The sequence below is a fragment of the Bos taurus genome, chromosome 24 (assembly GCF_002263795.3).
Source record: "Bos taurus isolate L1 Dominette 01449 registration number 42190680 breed Hereford chromosome 24, ARS-UCD2.0, whole genome shotgun sequence".
Lineage (NCBI taxonomy): Eukaryota > Metazoa > Chordata > Mammalia > Artiodactyla > Bovidae > Bos > Bos taurus.
Window position 1 is genome coordinate 48,973,313 of NC_037351.1, and position 24,867 is coordinate 48,998,179.

General features: G+C 37.9%; 1 protein-coding gene across 7 annotated transcripts in view; it reads right to left on the reverse strand.

Annotated features, from left to right (window-relative positions):
- DYM (dymeclin) overlaps positions 1–24,867 on the reverse strand; it is a 400,521-nt gene that overhangs the window by 250,776 nt on the left and 124,878 nt on the right. For all 7 annotated transcript variants that reach the window (XM_005224266.5, XM_059880986.1, XM_024984401.2 and 4 more), the window contains 2 exons: positions 4,914–5,096; positions 345–523 (listed from right to left, as the gene is read on the reverse strand). In XM_005224266.5, coding sequence (XP_005224323.1) covers positions 345–523; positions 4,914–5,096 — 362 coding nt within the window. The remainder of the gene's footprint in view (positions 1–344; positions 524–4,913; positions 5,097–24,867) is intronic.

The window sequence follows — 24,867 nt, forward strand, 5'->3', positions numbered from 1 at the left end:
GGAACCAAGAGGGTATACATCTTCTTGAGAATGGTAGCCAGTATGTCTTAAGGACTGATCCAGGCTGAATCACGGGCAGCAGGCTGGCTGTTCAGGACCTTAAGGACAGGGAAGCCTGCTGTGCCGTGTGCCCTCCAGCTCTGCTCTGTGACCCCCATCTCTATGTGCACTGTCTCCTACACTGTAAAACTCAGACTTCGGCCTTTGCCTGGTGGCATCTCCCTATCAAACTCTTGACCATCCACCTTTGCAGGCAGGCAAACAACATACATATCCTCCTGGGAAAAGAAATTACTCTTCAAAATATTACAAAATACAAACACTATGCTTAATATGATACTTACAAGATTTTCCATATCTGTGCGAGCCAACATGTATGTTCTAATATTGCTGTTCTGATGGAGCAATGTATACAAAAGAAGAGTAGCTTGGTCGGATGTCTGCTGTTCACACAGGGCCATGTACAAACTGTTGAAGTTAATCTGGAAAGCATGTGGAATTGACGAGGGGAAAGGACTGCTATCTGGAAAACAGAAAACACAAAATCTTAAAAATATTACATTTTCTAGACTGCCTGATACAAATAATAAAAGCACTGTTAATGTATATAATTCAATTCCAATTAATTTTATATAAGTTGCTACATTTCAGGCTCAAAATTGCAATTGGTGTTCTAAATTTTACTTAAAAAAGAACTAAAACATGACTACACTTGATAGTATATTTGAAATGTGCTAAGAGAATAGAATTGAAATGTTCTCACACACACACACAAAATCCCCCACAAAAAGAAACACAAAAACCCAACCCAATCCAACCCAAACTAGGACAATTTATTTCTCAGTACTATCTAAGCCACAGCTTTCCAATGATTATAAATATATGAGCAAACACCATGCAACAGAGTGGCTTTTTTAAAGCCAAGTATTAAAAAAAAACCTAAACTAAGTCATGTAGTTTGACTCCATTACTATTTTTGCATTAATACAGCTGAATTAAATTGTCAATAAAATATAAACTTATATAAATACAGCTATGGAGGTAGGTTAAAAAAAAAAACAAAAACCTCTAACACATATAATTTAACCATGACATTGAAATGCTTTGTTATTAATACCAAAACTAAACAGCCATCAGTCCTAAATAAAAATATCCAGAGACAAACAGGAAATCCTCTTGTAAAATAGAAGTTAAAAAGAAAAAACAAAACAACTGCCTTGAAGTTAATTTTTTTCAAATGAATTATCAGTTAAAGTATTCATCTATGCAATTAATCCATTTATGAAGAAAGTGGCTAGGATAATATAGAATTTAAATAACAAAAATATTAAAATCAGTTTGCTCAGCATTGTCTTCTAATAGACAGAACACACCAAATCTAAGACAACTACTAGAAAACTTATAAAACATTTTTGTTTAAAGGAAAACTTAAAACTAATTGACTACAACTACTTGACTACAACTACTAAGAAACTTTTTTTAAGTAGAATTATTGAAGTGATGAAAAGCATAAATTACAACCCACACAGGAAAAATTCTTGATATTCCAAAACTGACATAGTCCCTTTCCTACAGTTTACTGAATTTGCTTAAAAACTGAAGCAAGCAAGGTTAGGAAGTTAAAAAGGAGATAAAGTTAGGTTAACTGTCTTAAGAGAAAATTATAGTTTTAACAGATAAAACACTAGCACAAGACAGCACAAAGAACAGTATTTTAACGTTTTAACAAGTAAGCACAAAGAACTTTTTTTTTCAAGACACAGAACCACTAGCAAAACAAAACAAAACAAAAAAACCAACAACAACACTGTTCTAACATTTCCTGAAGCCGTGCTCTTATGGAAAAGAAACGTGTACCAGCAAAGTCTTTGATAGCACAGCCCTATGCTTCTCAGATTTTCCTTTCTAAACTTTACATTTGTGAGAATAATGTACCTAAAAATATCTTTAACAATATTACAAAATGCCCTCACTTTTCTTCCACATTCAAAACACAGATTATTTTTTCAACCCTAATCCCTGTTTAGTACTTACTTTGTATTTTTGACACATACAAAAGTAACTGTTTTGTTAAGACTGACCTACATTTTTGCAAGGGATGGAAAAAGGAAGGGCTGAACATATTGAGGATGCAAATATTACACAATCTACAGAAGATGCAGTGGAGGAGGGTCCTGGACATAGTACTCCTCCTTACAATGGAAGTAAAATAAAAAGTTCACCAGACTGACTACAAATGGAATACATATGTTGTGTGTCTGTTACTAGCTAGTAAGTACTATGAACCAGCCATTATACTGACAGCTTTATCCATATTATCTCTTATTTAACCCGTATGACAACCATGTCATTACTCTGACCAGTTTTACAAAGTAGAGGCTTACAGAGATTAAGCAACTTGTTAAAAAATTTATTTATTTTAATTGGAGGATAATTATTTTACAATATTGTGATGGCCTCTGCCATACATCAACTTTTCCAAGAACATTCCTGAGTAAACACAGATTGGCTCCTGTTGTTTCCACCACATTATACTGTTTCTTACAAAAGCAGCAATGATTTAGTGAGTCTAGCCTATGATAAATGCTCACTTAATTCTTGTAAAACCTTATGAGCCAGAGATTATAATCCCTGCTTCATTAATAAGGAATCTAATACTTAAAATCTTGGATACGACTCCTTTAGGGTCAGTCTAACCCTAAAGCCAATGTTCTGAATCACTATACCACAGTCTCTCCAAAGATGACTCTTAAAAGTTCAACCCTGAACAGTACCCTTTGGCTAGCGCAGCAAAAGTAACAACAGCAGATACCATATACTGAACACCTGCTATGCTGCCAAGTCCGAGCTAATTATTCTAAAACCTTACCTTGTGTGGTACTTACACAAATCTGATTAGGTGAAACTATCTTCATTTTACTGAAAAAGCCATTGAGGCTTATTGAGATAAGGCCTGATATTGGCCTGATAATGAGATATGGCTTGATAAGGTTTATTGTGAAAGGCTTGATAGCTCTGAAGTAACAGGAGTGTGACAGGAACTCAGATTACCTTGCCTCTAAAACTTCCTTTTTTAACCCTGAAGTCACACTGTCACTAAGAAGAGTACAGAAATGAGAATACAAAATATTATTAGATACACGGGTTTTCATTTCTTTTCTTTTTGGTTGCACTGCATGGCATATGGGATCTTAGTTTCCCAACCAGGGATTAAACTTGCACCCTCTGCATTGGAAGTGCAGAGTCTTAACCACTGAATAGCCAGGGAAGTGTGGGTTTTCATTACTTACCTATTAAATTGTTAGAGACTCGCACGCACGCACGTGCACCTGCTCAGTCGTGTCCAACTCTTTGCAACCCTAAGGACTGTAGCCCACCAGGCTCCTCTGTCTGTGAGATTTTTCAAGCAAGAAAACTGGAGTGGGTTACTATTTCCTACTCCACAGGATCTTCCCGACTCAGGGATCAAACCTGAAACTCTTGCATCTCCTGCATTGGCAGGTGGATTCTTTACCACTGTGCCACCTGGGAAGCCCTAGACACACATATCCCCTGCAAATAATAATGCCAGAATTGACAAAGGCACAAAAACTGGCACATTCATCGCGGTCTGTAAGAAACATTCTAGCACAGCTCTGGAAAGGAACAAAGCATAGGACACCAGAAGCCTTGAAAGTGCGCTTCTAACCCATCTTAATTACACTAGTGTTGGATGTATTTTGAAAACCTAGCTACCATATTAATCTTGCTTTAGGAGTGTAACCTTTTGATAAGTGATTACTGTTTCAATGTGGAAATATTTGCTCATGCTCTACTTCAGGGTTTGGCAAATTACAGCCCACAGACACCACCTGCTTTGGAAATAAACTTTTACTGGCACCCAGCCTTGCTCATTTGCTTATGTATTACCTGTGCTGCTTTTTTGTGCTTCCCTAGTAGCTCAGCTGGTAAAGAATCCACCTGCAGTGCAGGAGACCCTGGTTTAATTCCTGGGTTGGGAAGATCCAGTGGAGAAGAGATAGGCTAACCACTCCAGTATTCTTGGGGCTTCCCTGGTGGCTCAGCTGGTAAAGAATCCACCTGCAATGCAGAAGACCTGGGTTTGATCCCTAGGTTGGGAAGATCCCCTGGAGAAGGGAAAGGCTACCCACTCCAGTATTCTGGCCTGGAGAATGGCATGGACTCTTTAGTCCATGGGGTTGCAAAGAGCTTTCTGTGCTGCTTTTATACTACAAGGGCAGGTAAGAGGTGGGGTGACAGAGACCAGAAGGCCCTGCAAAGTCATCTGCCCCTTTGCAGGAAAAGTTTGCTAAGCTCAGTTACTATTTTCAGTTCTATAAAACTCTAACTGGAACACAGAATTTAAATAAAAAATTTCAAACAACATATCATTTCCTGGTTAATTCCTTCACCTAATAGGAAGGACTATGTGCTAAGTCACTTCAGTTGTGTCCAACTCTTTGCAACTCTATGAACTGTAGCCCGCCAGGCTCCTCTGTCCATGGGATTCTCCAGGCAAGAATACTGGAGTGGGGTGCCATGCCCTCCTCCAGAGGATCTTTCTGACCCAGGGATTGAACCTGCACCTCCTGCATCTATTGCACTGCAGGCAGATTCTTTACCATTAGTGTCACCAGGGAAGTCGCAATAGGTAGGAGATGTGGATCCAAATTAAGCCCATGCTGGCTTGGTTATCTTGGAAAGAAATGTAAATACAGGTATAAAGAAATGTAGTTATCATCTGAAATTTACTTGACCTTCCTGAGAATACGGACATAAAATTTAAGTTTTTCTCATCTTAAACCAATATGAAAATATATCCCCACTGCTGAAAAACAGTAAACAATTTGGAGTAAGCAATACCCTCTTTCCTTATTAGAAAAGAATATTCAGAGTAAAAAAATACCACAAACCTTGTGTGTTCTTAAAAGACATGATGGCCTGCCTGTAGGGGTTTGGCGCATCCGCAGCATCTGTCAGGTTGGCCAGCACCAGCAGGAGCAGAAGACTCTGGTTGGCCAGAGGGGAAGAAAGTTCTGAGGCAGCGGCCACTTTGCTGCCCACGCCACCCAGTGTGAAGACAGTCCAGAGGCCAGCTTGAGAAGAAAACACACAACTGAAATGTGCTGGGGCTAGCAAGATGAATCTATTTATGTACAATATTGTGTACATTACGTAAATTATGTACAATTTCTCATATTCTGAAGTTTTAAATAATACTCTTTTTTGATTATGAAAGTAAAACAGGTCCATCATTTGGAAGTTCTCATATTGCCCATGGACATAAGACTTCTAAAGACTATTGCTTCCTGTTCCCATAATTCCACTTCCACTTTCCAAAGATAATCAGGATATTATTAAGTTTCTTACATACCTTTCTCAGTTTTTCTTTACATATCAAAACATATATGCAATTATAAGAAAATTTCATGTACAACTTTATACCAATATTTTTGAAAACCTAAGCAAAATATGCATATCTAGGAAAATACAAAATACCCAAATTGGAAAAGATGACGAAAGTCTGAATGGATAAATAACTTTAGAAGAGTGTAAACCAGAGTCAAAGAGCCAACCTTTAAAAACAAACCAAGTCTGAATTTTTATTTTACAAATAAGTCTACCAAACCACAATGTTATATATATATGTGTTATAATATTTCTCATATTATATATGCAGTGCCAAAGTACAGAACAAGAATCATAGCTATATACTCACTTGACAAGGCCAGAAAAATCTCCTTGATACTGAATCTGGATTAAAAAATGCATTTAATCACATTAAAAACAAAAAACTTAGGAATAAACCTAACCTAAACAAGAGGTAAAAGACCTATTTGTTGGAGGTTCCTCAGAAAACTAAGAATAGAATTAGTGTATGATCAATCCCACTCCTCTGCATATATCCAGCTGTTTTTGTTCAGTCATTAAGTCATGTCCAACTCCAAATGGGAAAAGGAGTACGTCAAGGCTGTGTATTATCACCCAGCTTATTTAACTTATATGCAGAGTACATCATGAGAAACGCTGGTCTGGAAGAAACACAAGCTGGAATCAAGACTGCCGGGAGAAATATCAATAACCTCAGATATGCAGATGAGATCACCCTTATGACAGAAAGTGAAGAGGAACTCAAAAGCCTTTTGATGAAAGTGAAAGTGGAGAGTGAAAAAGTTGGCTTAAAGCTCAACATTCAGACAACTAAGATCATGGCATCTGGTCCCATCCCTTCATGGGAAATAGATGGGGAAACAGTGTCAGACTTTATTTTTTTTTGAGGGGAGGGGGCTCCAAAATCACTGCAGATGGTGACTGCAGCCATGAAATTAAAAGACGCTTACCCCTTGGAAGGAAAGTTATGACCAACCTAGATAGCATATTGAAAAGCAGAGACATTTTACTTTGCCAATGAAGGTCCGTCTAGTCAAGGCTATGGTTTGTCCTGTGGTCATGTATGGATGTGAGAGTTGGACTGTGAAGAAGGCTGAGTGCCGAAGAATTGATGCTTTTGAACTGTGGTGTTGGAGAAGAAAACTATGCAAAATCTAATTTTATTTTATTTTTAAACTTTACAATATTGTATTGGTTTTGCCAAATATTGAAATGAATCCACCACAGGTATACATGTGTTCCCCATCCTGAACCCTCCTCCCTCCTCCCTCCCCATACCATCCCTCTGGGTTGTCCCAGTGCACCAGCCCCAAGCATCCCTTGGATTGCAAGGAGATCCAACCAGTCCATTCTGAAGGAGATCAGCCCTGGGATTTCTTTGGAGGGAATGATGCTGAAGCTGAAACTCCAGTACTTTGGCCACCTCATGCGAAGAGTTGCCTCACTGGAAGACTCTGATGCTGGGAGGGATTGGGGGCAGGAGGAGAAGGGGACGACAGAGGATGAGATGGCTGGATGGCATTACTGACTCAACGGACGTGAGTCTGGGTGAACTCCAGGAGTTGGTGATGGACAGGGAGGCCTGGCATGCTGTGATTCATGGGGTTGCGAAGAGTCGGACACGACTGAGTGACTGAACTGAACTGAACTAAACTGAACTTTTTGCGACCCCATGTACTGCAGCACGCCAGGTTGCTCTATCCATGGGATTTTGCAGACAAGAATACTGGAGTGGGTTACCATTTCCTTCTCCTGGGAATCTTTCCAACCCAGGGAGCAAACTTGCATCTCCTGCACTGGCAGGCAGATTCTTTGCCTGTGAGCCTCCAGGGACAGACACACATACCGCTGTGTTCACAGTGGCACTATTCATGATAGCAAGACATGGAAATAACTTGAATGTCCATCCACAGACCAACAGATGAAGAAGATGTGGTACGTACATAAAACGGAATACTATTCAGTCATAAACAAGAATAAACTAACGTATCTGAAACAACATGGATACAACTAGATATTACCAAACCAAGTGAAATAAGTCAGAAAGAAGAAGACTGTCACTTATATGTGGAGTCTAAAATATGACACAACTGAGTCTATCTATGAACAGAAACAGAATTACAGACATACAGAAGAAACTGGTGGTTGCCGGGACAGGGGTGGGGGGGTGGGGTGGGGGTGGGGGATGGGTGAGGGAAGAATGGAGTGGGAGGCTGGGGTTAGTAGATACAAGCTTTTACATATAGAAAGGATAAACAAGGTCCCACTGTATAGCACAGAAAACCATATTCAACATCCCATGATAAACCATATGGAAAAAAATATTTTTAAAAAATAATGTGAGTATGTATGTAAATACACACACACACACACAATTAAAAACAAACTAAAAAAATAAGTGATCACTACACACAAACTTAAATTTATTCAAAACAATGTTCACAATATAGTTGGGAAATTTGAGGCATTTAATAAGAAAAGCAAAATTATATAAGAAAGTACAACCAGTAGCCAAGTATTATTTGCTTTGGGACTGATTTGCTGTTTATCTTGACATTTTAAAAAATTTCCAGTCACTTCCTTCCACTCAGAGTCTGCTCCATAGCTGCCTACCCCTATATCCACCACTGTGTGTTCCAGGATTGCAAGCAAAGAAAAACACAACTAGAAAGTTCAATCGGCAATAAAAATAATCGCAAAATGCTCTCCAAGGTAAAATATAAGTGGTTTTTTTTTTTTTTTTTTGGATTCTCTTCACAGCTGCACATCTTCATTACTAGGAGAAATAAGAGTCGACTAGCCCTGGACAAATTTAACAAACAAAATTCTGATTCTCTTTTAACAGAACTTCAAGTCTCCTTTTTTTTTTTTTTTTAACCCCCTTCAAGTTTTTCCAAGAGGGCTGTAAAGCTGCTTATAATGTCAGACAAATGAACATTTTATTGAGAAGCTCTCCCACCCTACCCCCTCCAGACACACAGCCCTCCTTCCTTACTCTGGTAAATATCACTGCCATGTGGCTTTCCCTTCCTTATAGGGAAAGCAGGCACCCTGCCATTGCCTACATTGTAGTTTAAACTGGCCCATAAAATTGGACTAAAATTCTTCCAAAAGTTAGTTTCTTTTTGCTGATCCAAGCCTCTGATCTCTGACCCAAGAATCTTAGTGGAATTGCATTTTCCTGCTGGCAAAAAAAAGTTTCTCTCCACCAGAAAAATAAGGGAAAGTTACAGTATATTTCCTTCTGTTCTAAAAACCAAATTAAGAATGATCTCCAAAGTTCTTTAATTGTATCCCTCAGGCCTCCAAATAAATGCTTAAAATAAAATTCATCTAACTAAGAGTACTGAAATTAACTAAAAGAAAAAACTGAGTGTTGGTGATTCAACCTTTTAAAAGTAGTAACTCAAGATTATTTATTCTTAAGAATAAAAATGTGAGAAAAATATAAAGTGTGACAAACTGAAACATCAGTAAAATAATAATCAAAGAAAAAACAACTCATTTTAAGAAATTTTGAACTCAAACTATTAAGACAATGGAATTAAGGTAAATTACTACTTTCTTCACATTACTAAACATGCCACTTGCCACACTACAACTGATTTCTTACATCTAACATCTATATTATAAAACACTAATTATTCAAGCAAAACTATACTAAAAACACATGATAACATACTATACTGTCTTCCATAGCTATAAAAATCTGATAAAAGGGTCACATTCATATATTTGAGCTGTAATCCTGTAACAAAACAGATATCATGAAGAAATTAAGGAGAAAGCAGGTCAGATAAATACTTATGACAATTCTGCTAGAGACATTTCAATCAATACAGAAAAAAGGGTAATCGGTCAATAAATAGGCAGCGAGTACCTAATTATGGTTAGGCCCTATGCCAGCTGTAAAAAATACAAACAAGGAAAAAATCATACTTTGTCTCTGAGGAGTTTAGAGAAAGGGGAAGCAAATATTCATATCAATTTTCATTGCCATAATGATCCAACAAATATACCTAACTCTTAAGGCATCTATACTTTTCCTCTATAAGTGTAGTGAAACAAGGGAAGACAGTTTTGCCAAGGAAGTCACTGAACATACATTCCAGGGCAGACATTAGGGCAGAGTAACTACCTGATCCCAATATCATGCTCTCTTTCCTTTTATTAATAAAACGCCCTGACGTTTAGCTGGGCAGAACTATACTTCCCAATCTTTCTTACAGAAAACTATGGCCACATAACTAAATTTCAGCCAACAGGATGTGAGTAGGAACAACACATGCAAGTTTTAGATAATATCCTTAAAAAGAACTTATTTTCTCTTCCAATCCTCATGCTTCACATGTGCAAGAACTCAGGTAGAGGGTTGGGCAGGCAGATTCGGCTTTGTGCATGAGGATACGACCAAGGGAATGGAAAAACAAGAGAGAAGGAACTCTATTCTCTGAATGGCCTCAGGAAGCAAACCTGCCTATACCCCTAGACTAGCTTAGACTTTCATGTGAGAGAAATGTAAATCTTCTATTTTTTTTAAGCCACTGGTACCTGATCTCTATTAAAAGCCAAACCAGTATCCTAACACAATTAAGTGTTGTTGTTGTTGTTTAGTGCTGTCAAGTCCAATTCATTGCAATTCTATGAACTGCAGCACCCCCAGGCTTCCCTGTCCATCACCATATCCCAAAGTTTGCTCAAACTCATGTCCATTGAGTCGGTGATGCCATCCAACAATCTCATCCTTTGTTGCCCCCTTCTCCTCTTGCCCTCAATCATTCCCCGCATCAAGGTCTTTTCCAGTGAGTCAGCTCTTTGCATCAAGTGGCCAAGTATTGGAGCTACAGCTCCAATTCAGGGTTGATTTCCTTTAGGATTGACTGGTTTGATGATCTTGCAGTCCAAGAGACTCTCAAGAGTCTTCTCCAACACCACAGTTCAAAAGCATCAATTCTTCAGTACTCAGCTTTCTTTACAGTCCAACTCTCACATCCATACATGACTACCTGAAAAACCATAGCTTGGACTACACAGACCATTGTTGGCAAAATGATGTCTCTGCTTTTTAATATACTGTCTAGGTTTATCATACCTTTCCTTCCAAGGAGCAAGCTTCCTTTAATTTTGGGGCTGCAGTCACCATACACAGTGATTTTGGAGTCCAAGAAAATAAAATCTGTCACTGTTTCCACGTTCCCCATCAAGTTTAGCCATAAAGTGATGGGACCAGATGCCATGATCTTAGTTTTTTGAATGTTGAATTTTAAGCGAGATTTCTCACTTTCCTCTTTCATCCTCATCAAAAGGCTAAGGTCCTCTTAGTTTTCTGCCTTTAGAGTGGTGTCGTCTGCATATCTGAAGTTGTTCATAATTTCTCCTGGCAATCATGATCCCAGCTTGTGATTCATCTAGTCCAGCATTTTGAATGATGTAATCTGCATAGAAGTTAAATAAGCTGGGTGACAATACACAGGCTTGACATACTCCTTTCCCAATCTTGAAGCATTCTGTTGTTCCACGTCCGGTTCTAACTGTTGCTTCTTGTCCTGTGTACAAGTTTCTCAGGAGACAGGTAAGGTAGTCTGGTAACCCCATTTTTTAAAGAATTTTCCACAGTTCATTGTGATCCACACAGTCAAAGGCCTTAGGGTAGCGAATGAGGCAGAAGTAGATTTTTTCTGGAATTCCCTTGCTTTCTCTATTATCTAATAGATGTTGGCAACTTGATCTCTGGTTCCTCTCCTTTTCTAAATCCAGCTTGTATCTCTGGAAATTCTCAGTTCATGTACTGATGAAGCCTAGCTTGAAGGATTTTGAGCATTATCTTGCTAGCCATGTGCAATGAGTGCAACTGTGTGGTAGTCTGAGCATTCTTTGGCATTGCCCTTCTTTGGGACTGGAATGAAAACTGACCTTTTCCAGTCCTGTTGTCACTGCTGAGTTTTCAGAATTTGCTGACATACTGAGTGCAGCATTTTGACAGCATCAACTTTTAGGATTTTAAATAGCTCAGCTGGAATTTTATCACCTCCACTAGCTCTGCCGGTAGTAATACTTCCTAAGGACTACTTGACTACACACTCCAGGATGTCTGGCTCTAGGTGCGTGACCACACTACCGTGGTTATCTGGGTCATTAAAACCTTTTTTGTATAGTTCTTTTGTATATTCGAGCCACCTCTTCTTAATCTCTTCTGCTTCTGTTAGGTCCTTGCCATTTCTGTCCTTTATTGAGCCCATCTTTGCATGAAACGTTCCCTTGTATCTCTAATATTCTTGAAGAGATCTCTAGTCTTTCCCATTCTATTCTTTTCCTCTATTTCTTTGTGTTGTTCACTTAAGAAGGCTTCCTTATCTCTCCTTGCTATTCTCTGGAATTCTGCATTCAGTTGGGTCTATCTTTTTCTTTCTCCTTTGCCTTTTTGCTTCTCTTCTTTTCTCAGCTATCTGTAGGGCCTCCTCAAACAATCATTTTGCCTTTCCTTTTTGCATTTCTTTTTCTTGGGGATTGTTCTGGTCACCACCTCCTATACAATGTTACGAACCTCTGTCCATAGTTCTTCAAGCACTCTATCAGATCTAATCCCTGGAATCTATTTATCACCTCCACTGTATAATCATAAGGGATTTGCTTTAGATCATACCTGAGTAGACTAGGGGTTTTCCCTACTTTCTTCTATTTAAGCCTGAATTTTGCAATAAGGAGCTCATTATGTGCTATAAAGTTCCAAAACATTACTGCTTGGTTAGTGATCTTTTTAAAAAACAAACAACAGTTTTTAAAAAATTTTTGGCCATCAATCTCCTTAAAGTTTTTGAGATTATTATAGATGCATATGTTCTCATAAAAAAAAAAAATAACCTTTCAACTAATTTCTTCTAATGGTAACATCTTAAAAATTTATAGAATATCACAATCAGGATCTGACACCGATACCATCAAAATACAGAATAACTGCATCACCAGTGAGAAACATTTGCATGGGAAAAAGTATCTGATGATCACTTAACTTCGTTGAAGTTAATTTCTTTTAAGGGTCACATACCAGACACAGAGGAAACATACTGTCACCAAGTATGTACTTATCACTTGGGCACTTACATACACTCGTCTCATCATTTAGTAAGGTACTGGTATGGATCAGTCAAAGTGCAAGAAACTAGATCAGACACGAACGAATCCAAGACAATGAGGCCCTATCCATGAAGTTTATAGTCAAAAGGAGAAACAAATATAGAAAAGAAAAGGAAATAAACTGTCATGAGTTTATGGGGAGACAAAGGATGACCCTGGAAAAAAAATAATTCAGAAATCAATGAAGAGAACTGACAGTGGTTTATAGACTTTTTTCAAGTTTACAAATAACCAAAGAAGGCATTCTACTTTCTTCCATTTTTAAAATTTTTTCTTTCATTTCTTCCTCATACTTTTTTGCTTTAAAAAATTCCTCAAGGTCCAAATCAGACTCGTCTGTTCTAATAAAGCAAAAAATAACTGCTTTTATAGTACTCTGATTACAACTCTCTTCAGTACTGTACTTAGGAAAGTCTGGTTTTGATCATACTTACGTATGTAAGATAAATCATTCAACATCAGAGTAATCCAAATCTATGTTCCAACAACTTTTGTTGAAGAAGCTGAAGTTGACCGGTTCTATGAAGACCTACAATATCTTCTAGAACTAATATCAAAAAAAGATGCCGTTTTTATCACAGGGGACTGGAATGCAAAAACTGGAAGCCAAGAGATAGCTGGAATTAACAGGCAAGTTTGGCCTTGATGTACAAAATGAAGCAGGGCAAAGGCTAACAGAGTCTTGTCATTAGAAAATGCTGGTCATAGAAAACATCCTTTTCCAACAACCCAAGAGATGACTCTACACATGGACATCACCAGACGGTCAATAACAAAATCAGACTAATTATGTTCTTTGCAGCCAAAGATGGAAAAGTCTATACAGTTAGCAAAAACAAGACTTGGAGGTGACTGTGGCTCAGGTCATGAGCTCCTTATTACAACATTCAGGCTAATACTGCAAAAAGTAGGGAAAACCACTAGGCCATTCAGGTATGACCTAAATCAAATCCCTTATGATTATACAGTAGAGGTGACTAATAGATTCAGGGATTAGGTCTGGTAGACAGAGTGCCTGAGGAACCATGGACAGGTGTTTGTAACATGGTACAGGAAGCAGTGACCAAAGCCATTCCAAAGAAAAAGAAATGCAAGAAGGCAAAACGATTGTCTGAGGAGGCTTTACAAACAGCTATGAAAAGAAGAGAAGCAGAAGGCAAGGGAGAAAGGGAAAGATATACCAAACTGGATGCAGAGTTCCAGACAATAGCAAGGAGACACAAGGAGGTCTTTTTAAATGAACAAGGCAAAGACAAAGAAGAAAACAATACAATGGAAAAGACCACAGATCTCTTCAAGAAAACTGGAGGTATCAAAGGAACATTTCATGAAGAATGGTCATGATAAAGGACAGAAATGGTAAGGACCTAAAAGAAGCAGAAGAGATTAATAAGAGGTGGCAAGAATGCACAAAACTAAACAAAAAAGTCATAATGACGTGGATAACCATGATGGTGTGGTTGTTCACCTAGAACCAGACATCTTGGAATGTGAAGTCAGGTGGGCCTTAGGGAGTATTACTACAAACAAAGCTAGTGGACATGATGGATTTTCAACTGAGCTATTTAAAATCCTGAAAGATGATTCTGTTAAAGTGCTACTTTATGCAGCAAATTGTAGCAAATTCAGAAAACTCAGCAGGACACAGAACTGGAAAAGGTCAGTTTTCCTACTAATCCCAAAGACCATCAATGCCAAAAAATGTTCCAACTACCATGTTGTTGTTCTTCAGTCACTAAGTTGCCTTGGACTCTTTGCAACCCCATGAATTGCAACACTTCAGACTTCTCTGTCTTTCACTGTCTCCCTGAGTTTACTCAAAGTCAAATCCATTGAGCCAGTGATGACATCCAACCATCTCATCCTCTGTTGCCCCTTCTCCTCCCGCCTTCAATCTTTCCCAGCATTAAGGTCTCTTCCAATGAGTCAGCTCTTTGCATCAGGTGGCCAAAGTATTGGAGCTTCAGCTTCAGCATCAGTCCTTCCAATGGACATTAAGGGTTGATATCCTTTAGGATTGATTGGTTTGATCTCCTTGCTGTCCACGGGACTCCCAAGAATCTCCTCTAGCACCATAGTTCAAAAGCATCAGTTCTTTGGTGATCAGCCTTCTTTATGGTCCAACTCTCACATCCACACATGACTAGTGGAAAAACCATAGCTTTGACTAAATGGACCTTTGTTGGCAAAGTGATCCCTCTGCTTTTTAATACACTGTCTAGGTTTGTCATAGCTATTCTTCCAAGGAGCAAGTGTCTTAATTTCATGGCTGCAGTCACCGTCAGCATTGATTTTAGAATCCAAGTAAATGAAATCTGACATTGTATCCACATTTTCCCCATCTATTTGCCATGAAGTGATAGGACCAGATGCCATGATCTTAGCTTTCTGAATGTTGAGTTTTAGGCCAGCTTTTTCATTCTCCTCTTTCACTTTTATCAAGAGGCTCTTTAGTTCCTCTTCACTTTCTGCCATTGAAGTGGTATCATCTGCACAACTAAGATTGTTGATATTTCTCCCAGCAATCTTATTCCAGCTTGTGATTCATCCAGCCCAGCATTTTGCATGATGTACTCTGCATATAAGTTAAATAAGCTGGATGACAATATACGGCCTTGACGTATTCCCTTCCCAATTTTGAACCAGTCATAACAGTGTTCCATGTCTGGTTCTAACTGTTGCTTCTTGTCCTGCATACAAGTTTATGTATGTCAAGGCTGTATATTGTCACCCTGCTATATTTAACTTCTTTGCAGAGTACATCTCTCTAAGAGTTTGCTCTCTTCTCCTTTTGCCTTCAATCTTTCCCAGCATCAGTCTTTTCCAATGAGGCAGCTCTTCACATCAGTTTCACTATAATGGCAGAAAGTAAAGAGGAACTAAAGAGCTTCTTGATGAGGGTGAAAGAGAAGAGTGAAATAGCTGACTAGATACTCAACATTCAAAAAACTAAGATCATGGCATCCGGTCCCATCACTTCATGGCAAACAGAAGGGGGAAAAGTGGAAACAGAGACAGATTTCATTTTCTTGGGCTCCAAAATCATTGCAGACTGTGACTACAGCCATGAAATTAAAAGAAGCTTGCTCCCTGGAAGGAAAGCTATGAGAAACCTAGATAGCATATAAAAAGCAAAGATGTCACTTTGCTCACATAGGTCTATATAGTCAAAGCTATGGTTTTTCCACTAGTCATGTATGGATGTGAGAGTTGGACCATAAAGGCTGAGTGCAGAAGAACTAATGCTTTCGAACTGTGAGGCTGGAGAAAACTTTTCCGAGTCCCTTGGACGGTAAGGAGATCAAATCAGTCAATCCTAAAGGAAATCAACCCTGACTATTCATAGGAAGGACCGAAGCTGAAACTCCAATACCTTGGCCACCTGATGCAAAGAAACAACTCATTGGAAAAGGTCCCAATGCTGGGAAAGATTGAAGGCAAAGGAGAAGGGGACAACATAGGATCAGACGGTTAGATAGCATCACTGACTCAGCAGTCATGAATTTGAGCAAACTCCAGGAGATAGTGAAGGACACAGGAGCCTGGCATGCGCACATGACTTAGCAACTGAACATCACTGAACAATTTATGTAACTTACGCACAAGTCTTCCTGTTGTCTCCTTGATGGAAAAGAGCTACATCTTTTTAATGTTTTATATTCAACTTATAAATTTAATTTGCTCCTTTACTTCAACTTTACTTTCTTTAGTATTTCAGTTACTTACCAAAGGTTATTTTTACAGTGTATAAGACAGAACTTATATTTTAAAAGTATATAAACAACAGGGATTTTATATTTGGTATTTAAAGGGAAAGCATGCTATTTTTAAACGTCTAAATATAGGTCTCAAAAATTGGCTTTAGTCCTACATTTCAAATTATAATACTTTAACTGTGGGGAGGATACTAGGAAACAGGTATTTTCAGACACCAGAGGCAGGACTGTAAATGGGCTGTATTTTTAGGAAGGGAAATCAAGTAATGTGTACCACAAGCATTAGCAGTGTGCAGATTATTTGGCCTAACAACAAGTCCAACTCTACAGTTTATTCTAAAGAATGAATACAGGGACTTCCCTGGAGGTCCACTGGTTAAGAATCCGCCTTCCAATCACTGGGACAAGGCTTCTATCCCTGGCTGCGGAACTAAGATCCCACATGCTGCGGAGCCCCTAAGCCCGCACACCACAATTAAAAAGCCTGAGTGCTCTAGAGCGCATGCACTGCAGCAAGCTAAGCCCATGCCACAACTAGAGAAAGCCTGTGTGCCACAATGAAGACTGAACACAGCCAAAAAAAAAAAAAAAGAACGATACAAAGATCAAAGAGAGAGCTAGCCATCTTAAAGCTCAGTGAAAACATATATACTTAAATATTAAATAAGAAGGAACTGGCTGAATTAATTGTGACATATTCATCAACACAAGAGAAAACCAAGCCTGTGGTTAGAAAGCCAGGCATATCACCCAGAACGTCAACAAAATTAACATTTTCCCAGTAGACTGTCACCTAGTTTTTAATATCTAAACTTCCTAGAACATGTCACTCAGTTTAATCCTTTTCAACTAGTGTTTATAAAATAATCTTTTATATTTATACCTCCAAAACTCAAAACATTAAAAAAAAATAATGTACTGGGGGGGGAGGGAATCAAATTTCATTACAAAGGTAATTGGTATGACAGAATCACTGACATTTTGAAACTGAACTGAGTGTTAAAAAAAAAATAAAGAAGATGAATGTCTCAGATGTTATTGATAACTAAGAGGGCATCTCAGTGTCATGCCCTGAGAGAGACATTCTCCACCACTGGGCACACATACTAAACGTGTTTTCTAAGACCTTTCACAACGAGCCCTTGATTTTGCTAAGTGTTATCCAGTAAGAGGCAAAAGGTGAAAAGGTTGTAAACAAGAAAGAGGAAAAAATGACTGAACAGAAGGGAAAAAATGATTATTTAAATCATTACTTTGATCAGGAAGCCATGTTTTAAGCATTTTATATAAAAACACACTAGTTTGTTAAACATTGGCATTTAGTGTGCTTTTAAAAACAGGTTGAAAAAAAAAATAAAAACAGGTTGAATATTTTGAGTTATTATATAAACAATTTTTAAAATTTAAAATAATGGTAGATACGTTCCAGATTAGTATTTTTTTGCATAATATCTGATTTTCATGAATCGATTACTGATATTAAGTGGTAGATATCTGCAATGCTTAACTATTTTGGAGAGCCAGTTGTTATGGTTTGACTGCAAAGGAACACAAGGAGACTTTTTAAGATGATGGAAATGCTCAATATCTTATGGTTATGGTGGTTAGTATATGACTGTATGTATTCATTAAACTAATAGAAGGTAAATTTTACTGTACATAAATTATATCTCAAAAACACAACTCCATCCTTTCCTTCTCCAAAAACATGTTGGGCATGGATGTGGAACAAGGCCAACTCTCATATACTCTAGTGAGAGCATAATAGGTGAAAACAATTTGGAAAACTGTTTAACTGTACCCACTATATGTGAATGATGCACAGCTAGGACCCAGCAATTTGCCTAATTATTATACTCAATAAAATGCTTACATATGTGCAAAGACATGTACAAAGATGTACACAGCATTATTTTAACAGGCAAAAGTTGGAAATAATCAAATGTTTATTACAGTATGAAGGAGAAATACAGTATGAGATAGTCTTAAGATGGACTAATACAAAAATGATCAAACTATGCCTCATGAAAAAAACATAAATGAATTTTACAAATCAAAGAAGACAGAAAATAATACATATGATAGTCATAGCATATGATTCCATCAATATAAAGTTCAAAATTAATCTATGGTGCTACAAGTCACAGCAGTGGTTTCCCCTGCAGCTGGGAGAGGAGAGCTATTAGGAGAGTGCATGAGAGGAGTTTCCAGGGTGCTGGGAATACTGGTCCTGACTGGTAATTACATATATGTTCATTCATTTTTGCTAATGAACTGAACTATACACTAATTGTACATTTTTCTATATGTTAAACTTAAAATGCATACCACTAAAAAACCACAGTAGGCATTTCCTTTTGTAAGGTGATGATAAGTATATACCATAATGCTTAGAGTGGTTACCTCTGATTACTGGTACTAAATACAACTTGCTTTTCTGATTAGAATGTTTTGATTTCTAAAATAATGTAGTAAAAGAAACCCTAAAATTTGAAAAAGTTTACATGATATCTTTAGAACAGTATTTCTTCAAAGAAATATACTAAAATATTAGTTTATTGATGAAAACATACCCTATTTATTAAAGGGCCCACCCAGTCCTCAAGTATCTCTCTTTCTACGTAATCAGCCTATATTAAGGAAACTTTCATTAGCAATTTTTTTTTTCATTTTAAAATGAATATAAAACAGCAACATACACAATCTTGAACTACAGCCAATCATACTATAGTGCTAGGAAAGGGGAAAGGGTGGTGAGAAGGTCACTAATATTTTCACTTTTTTACATATGTTCACATTTAAAGCATTCTTAAAATATCTGGTGACTGTTAGTTCCTAAAACAGTTCTGAGTCAAATTCAATTTTCCTAACACAAAACAACATGATATTACTACCCCCAGCTTGTCTCCCAAAAGGAATGCTTTGACCATCTCAGAAAAGAGAAAAAAAACACACCATAAAAGAACAGAGGAAAATGTTTTAGAAACTCATAGCACACTAAAACATTTTATCCACCTTTGTAGTTTGAAATCTGTCAGAATCTCTGATTTGTAATCCAGCATAATATAAGCCATATGAAACTTTAAAAGTCTTACTCTTTTAAGAGTAGAAAATAGAACTACTAAAGAAAAGTTGAAAAAAAACTGCTGAAATAATTCAGTATTTATGAAGATACTACCTGTTTTCAAAAAGGAAAAACAATAAAAAGTAACAATTCATTTGTCTAAGTAAAACTCGAGAATCACACCTCTAAATAAATAAATATGAGAACCTAAGATGAGCCAGGTGTAATCCTAAAGTGTAGAGTATGAAAGGAAACACAATGAATAAGAAGCCTAGTGTCCTCTGAGACAAATCCTATCTCATATTCCCATGCAAATAACTCTGATCCAGAAAATAAGAAAGGGGCATTGTGCCTATGTGCTCAGAGAACAGACAGCCCTTCCTTGAACAGGCCCGTATCTGGTTCCCCAGTAACTTCATTCCATCTATCCCAAGGTTGGCCTCTAAAGCAGAGTTTCCCCATACTGATGAAGTGAGAGATGGTTAAGATTTTTAACTTTTTAAAAATCTTCAGAGTTATGTACATTAGAAATATATAAACTAGGCTATCAATCACACAATTTTCAAGGACTTTACCATTTAATATAAGGATAGAGTAAATAATGTGCTTAAACTTTTGAAAAAGTGAAGTAAGTAAATTGGAATTCAATCTGTACTCAAATAAGACAAAGTCGTGGTGATTGCATGGATGTGGGTGAAGTTGGGGGAAATATTCCGATAGGAAAACAGGACAAGCCCTCTTATTACAGCTCTAAGCATCTGGCAGTGTATAGTTTCACAAGAGTTCCCCTCTTTCAACCAAAAAAGCCCTGGTCCCAAAATATTTTTCAATGATACATGGTCTTTAACCCCTCAACACCCTGGCCACCCTTCCATCTACTGGCAATGAGGCATCCCCAACAAAACATAAAATATAGGTACGTGTGTTAGTGATGGAAGAGAAACGCTAAGTACCTTTTAACCAAATACAACCATTCACTCCTCCTTCAGCTGAATGTACTACATCCAACAGTACTGTTTGTCGCCCATGTGAAAATTATAGGTCCTTATCAGGGCTATAAATTTCATTGTTAACTACAAACGTCTTCTGTCTCTTACACACGGCTGTACTACTGCATACCCTTGGCTGGCATGACTGTCTTCCCTGCCAACTGTGGGATGCTTGAGATGAATGTCTCCCTTCTATACTGTGGTTTGATTTCTCTGCATCCTGACAATGTAGTTTGTTATATTACATCAAATAGGAAAATGAGTAATTGTTAGTTTTTCATTTTCGTAGACTGAATTTACCTTTAATGTAAAAACATTTGTATGAAATTATTTTCTCCAAATAAAAATCAAGATTGAGTGTGAATTATGCAAGAGATTTTGTCAAAAACTATATTAATAAGTTTACTAACTTAAACAGTATCAATAACCAAAAAGAATCAATTTGGAATCCACAAATAAATTTCTAACAGTAAAATCCTCCGGGAGTTGGTGATGGACAGGGAAGCCTGGCGTGCTGCAGTCTATGGGGTCACAAAGAGTCGGACATAACTGAGTGACTGGACTGAACTGAACTCAATAGTAAAATCTTAGAATGAATGCCTACATTAGCATCCAACTTCCACTTGTGAAGGAGTAAATATAAATCAAAAGACTATAATAAAGTATGTAGAATAGATTCATTCCCACCTCAGTAACAATCATTTTTTCCATATAGATCTCCAGCTGTTACTCCTCTTGGCATTAAAACTGAGAGTCTGTGAGTAACTATTACTCTTTGGTTGAAAGTGACATTCAAGGAAAGATGAGAAGTATTTCTTCCAAAATTTTGACCATTTTAAAATGAATTTTTAAATCCCTTAATTTAAAGCTTAGAAGGGACTAGGAAACTAGAATCTATGAAATGAGAGGACTTTCATAAATAGCTGAAAAACAGAAAAACAAATGAATAAACCCAAAAAGTTCCCAAGACCTAAATGATCCCCAAATGAAAGCTGGAGGTAGCAAATACAAATAAGAGTGAACACTATAGATGATATGGTCTGAAAGTACTCATGAGACTGAAGAAATATCCCTAGAACATTCAATACAATCCAGTTAGCAGTCCATAAACACACACTAACATGAGCAGTCTCCAGAGTGGGTAAGGGGAGAAAATATCAGAACTTTGTGTTTCATCTAAGAAATATGAGGACACTAAGCCTTAGTACACATACCCTGAGTGGGGTTTTTGCAGCATAAGGAGACTTACTGAGATCTAGGTTGCTTGATTATATGTCTAGTTTAACTAAACTGACTAGTGTAAAAATCTGTTTTAAAAATAATGGAACCAGAGAGTTCTCTGGTGGTCCAGTGGTTAGGACTCAGCACTTTCACTGCCCAGGGAACTAAGATTCCACAAACCTTGCAGCATGGCCAAAAAAAAAAAAAAAAATTTAATGCAATTCTAAAACTGTTCTAGACTTTCCCATAGCTCTCTCCCCATCACCTCCAGAACTCACACATTTCATCAGAAAAAATTTTGAATATTTTCAAGTTCAACCTCTTTGTCCCTGATCTAATAGAAACCTGGGTGTCCCCCAAGGACAGCTCCTTATCTGGAGCCTTTGTAGTGGGGATGTGCTTTTCTCTCCCCACAACCCATGTACCACAGAGAAGCATTACAGCTTCCAAACCATTTCTCCCGACATCCCAGGTGCCCTGAAACATCCCACCAGACTACACAACCCGTCAACAATTCTTCCTAGTCATCTATAGACAGTGTTGTCACTCCTGCTTTTTTCCTTAGCTAAGCACCTGGTTCACTGTCTGCCCCTCCACACTGTCCAGTCCTCATTTTAAAATTCCCTCATGGTCCAGTGGCTAAGACTTCACCCTCCAATACTGGGGGTGTGGGTTTGATCCCTGGTCAGGGAGCTAGGATCCCACATGTCCAGCAGCCAAAAAAAAAAAAAAAAAAAACATAAAACAGAAGCAATATTGTAACAAATTCAAAAGACTTTAAAAATGGTCCATAACAAAAAAGTCTTTAATAAAAATACCAAAACACTGTCAAGCCAATATGGTTGTCAAGGCCTTGATCTGCTTGTTCACTTTCTCTAACCTACCCCAACTACCCATTCCCATGGTCATGCCCGAGTTACACGTTCTCTTTGCTAATGAATGTACTACCACCACAGTTCTGAATTCATATACTCCACTCTGAATGCCGCCTCCCAGATTTCCAGACCATCTCCTCTGATATCCAATTCCAACAATGTCTGACCCTCCCTACCCCTCTGTCAGCTCTCTCTACCCCTCTGTCTTTGTCCACCACCACCCCCATGTCCTCACTCCTTCCTAACCCAGCTCAGATTCGGGGGACCAGAACTAGGATCACTCCCTGGCAGACTCCTTCCCAACTCCCTCACGCTCCTGCTTCCCTCCATTGTATCTGCCGAGCAGAACCCCTGCCTTGACTCAACCCAATTCTCCACCAACTCCACGTTCCAAAGCGGCTATACACAACTGAAGAACAATGATATAACCATTCCAACTGCGTTTAAGTTCCTCCGCATGGATCTCAAGTGGGCCGCCAGCTCTGTCCAGCAATCCTATTACATTTCTTTGGTGTCCATTTCTTTAACTCTCCTACAGCTCTCATTTTGTAAACTTCCAACACCAACCCCCAAACTTCATGCTCAACTGACTCTCAATAGAGTCTATCAGAGAACTACCCTGTATGTCCATTTTAAAATCCACAAACACATCTGCGTCAGCGTGATACTCTGCCTTCACTCCTGTTGTAAAGGAGTGAAATACCCCTTTCTCCTATCTTCAGGAATAAGAATTTTTCCATCTCTACTAAAATGTAAGTTCTACAAGTGCAAGAATTTAGTAATATTTATAGGAAATGGATCATTCCTATCACAGTATATAAACATGTTGTGCCATTTTCCCAACCAAAAATAAACAAACAAAAAAACTTCCCTAAAATCCATGTCCCCTTCCAGTTGCTGCCTTGTTTTTCTTCATATTCTCTGACTCCCATTCTCCCCTCAACCCACCCTAATTAGTTTCCCACCTAAGTGATTCTTGACAAAGTACCAATAAGTTCCATCTTACTACATTTCAACAGTCAATTCTAAGGCTTCTCCTTAATCAACCTCTCACTTAAATATGCATAAAGTTTATTGCACCTATGTTATATTTCAAACATTAGAAAACTTCAGTGAAAGGATCTCACAGATGAGACAATTGGAAACAGAATGAGTGAACTGGAAGATAAATCTGAAGAAATTACTTGGAATTCAGAAAGACAAATCAAATTCTAAGAGAGATGAAGGATATGAAGACTTCAAAGACATGATAGAAATATCAGAAGTAAAAAGAACAACAGAGGAATCCCCTAGTGGTCCCATGGTTAGTACTCTGGACTTGCACTACCAGGGCCCAAGTTCAACCCCTGGTCAGAGCACTAAGATCCTACAAAGCATGTAGTGCAGCCCCCCCAAAAAAGAAGAGCAGAGACAGAAGAATAACAAAACAGCAGATCACAAAAGCTACCAGAAAGTAGAAATTCAATGTTCTCCATCACTCCCTAAGGTCACAAAACTAGAGGCTTAAATCCAAGTTTCAGGCTTTTTTACAATGTATCACATAACTGACAGAAGAGAAAAAGAAAAATCCAGTCAGCTAAGAAATTTCACTAGACCCAAACCATACACATGTTATTCCTCCAACAGGTAGGCTAAACTTTCTGGAGATCATCCATGATGTGCCAGAAATAAGCAAGGTCAGAAAACAAACATATTTTTTCCTGGACCATTAACTTTACACTAAGATTTTTAGAAAGTTAATTAAAGTCATTGGACTGTCATGTAATCCCATCTTAATAGTAATAAAACAAATGTGGATATGATTACTTAAGTAGAACGTAAATGTACATTAATTTATAAAACATGAAACCTGAACACTGTCAAGTGGTTTCTGACAAACTCCTAGATCTTTAAGGTTATTCCTCATTTGCCTCAGCTGTCATGGACTGCCTGAGAAAGCACTGCTAATGGCTCTAACAGTTTTCTCAATAATGCATAAATTACTATGGTTGACAGAATTCAACAACAAAAAAAGATTACTTACATAATTCACTGTTTTGTTGTTTCTTTTACTCTGAACTTAAATGCTGTGTTTTGTGAAGAGTGTAACAAAAATGCTGGGGAACTGAGGATAAAACTGGTACACAGAGAGGGAGAAGTACTAGGTTCTATCTCATCACACTTGTCTGGTCTCTGTGAGACTATTCTGATAACTCCTACAAATAATCTGTCCTAGAAAGCTAGTTTATTACATTACCTTGTCTCATACACCATACATTGTCAACCAAGTATAAGTCAGGATTAGGGTAAGTTACAAGTAACAGACCTATATTAATTATGGCCTCAACAGAAGTCCAAAAGTAGGTGTAGCAGACTTGCACACTACTCCGTTCCAGAGCCGGTTCCTTTTCTCCTGTTGTTCCACCGTGTACTACCTCCACTTCTAAATTTACTCATGATACAGTGTGGCTAATCTAGCTCCAGCCATTGTATTTTCA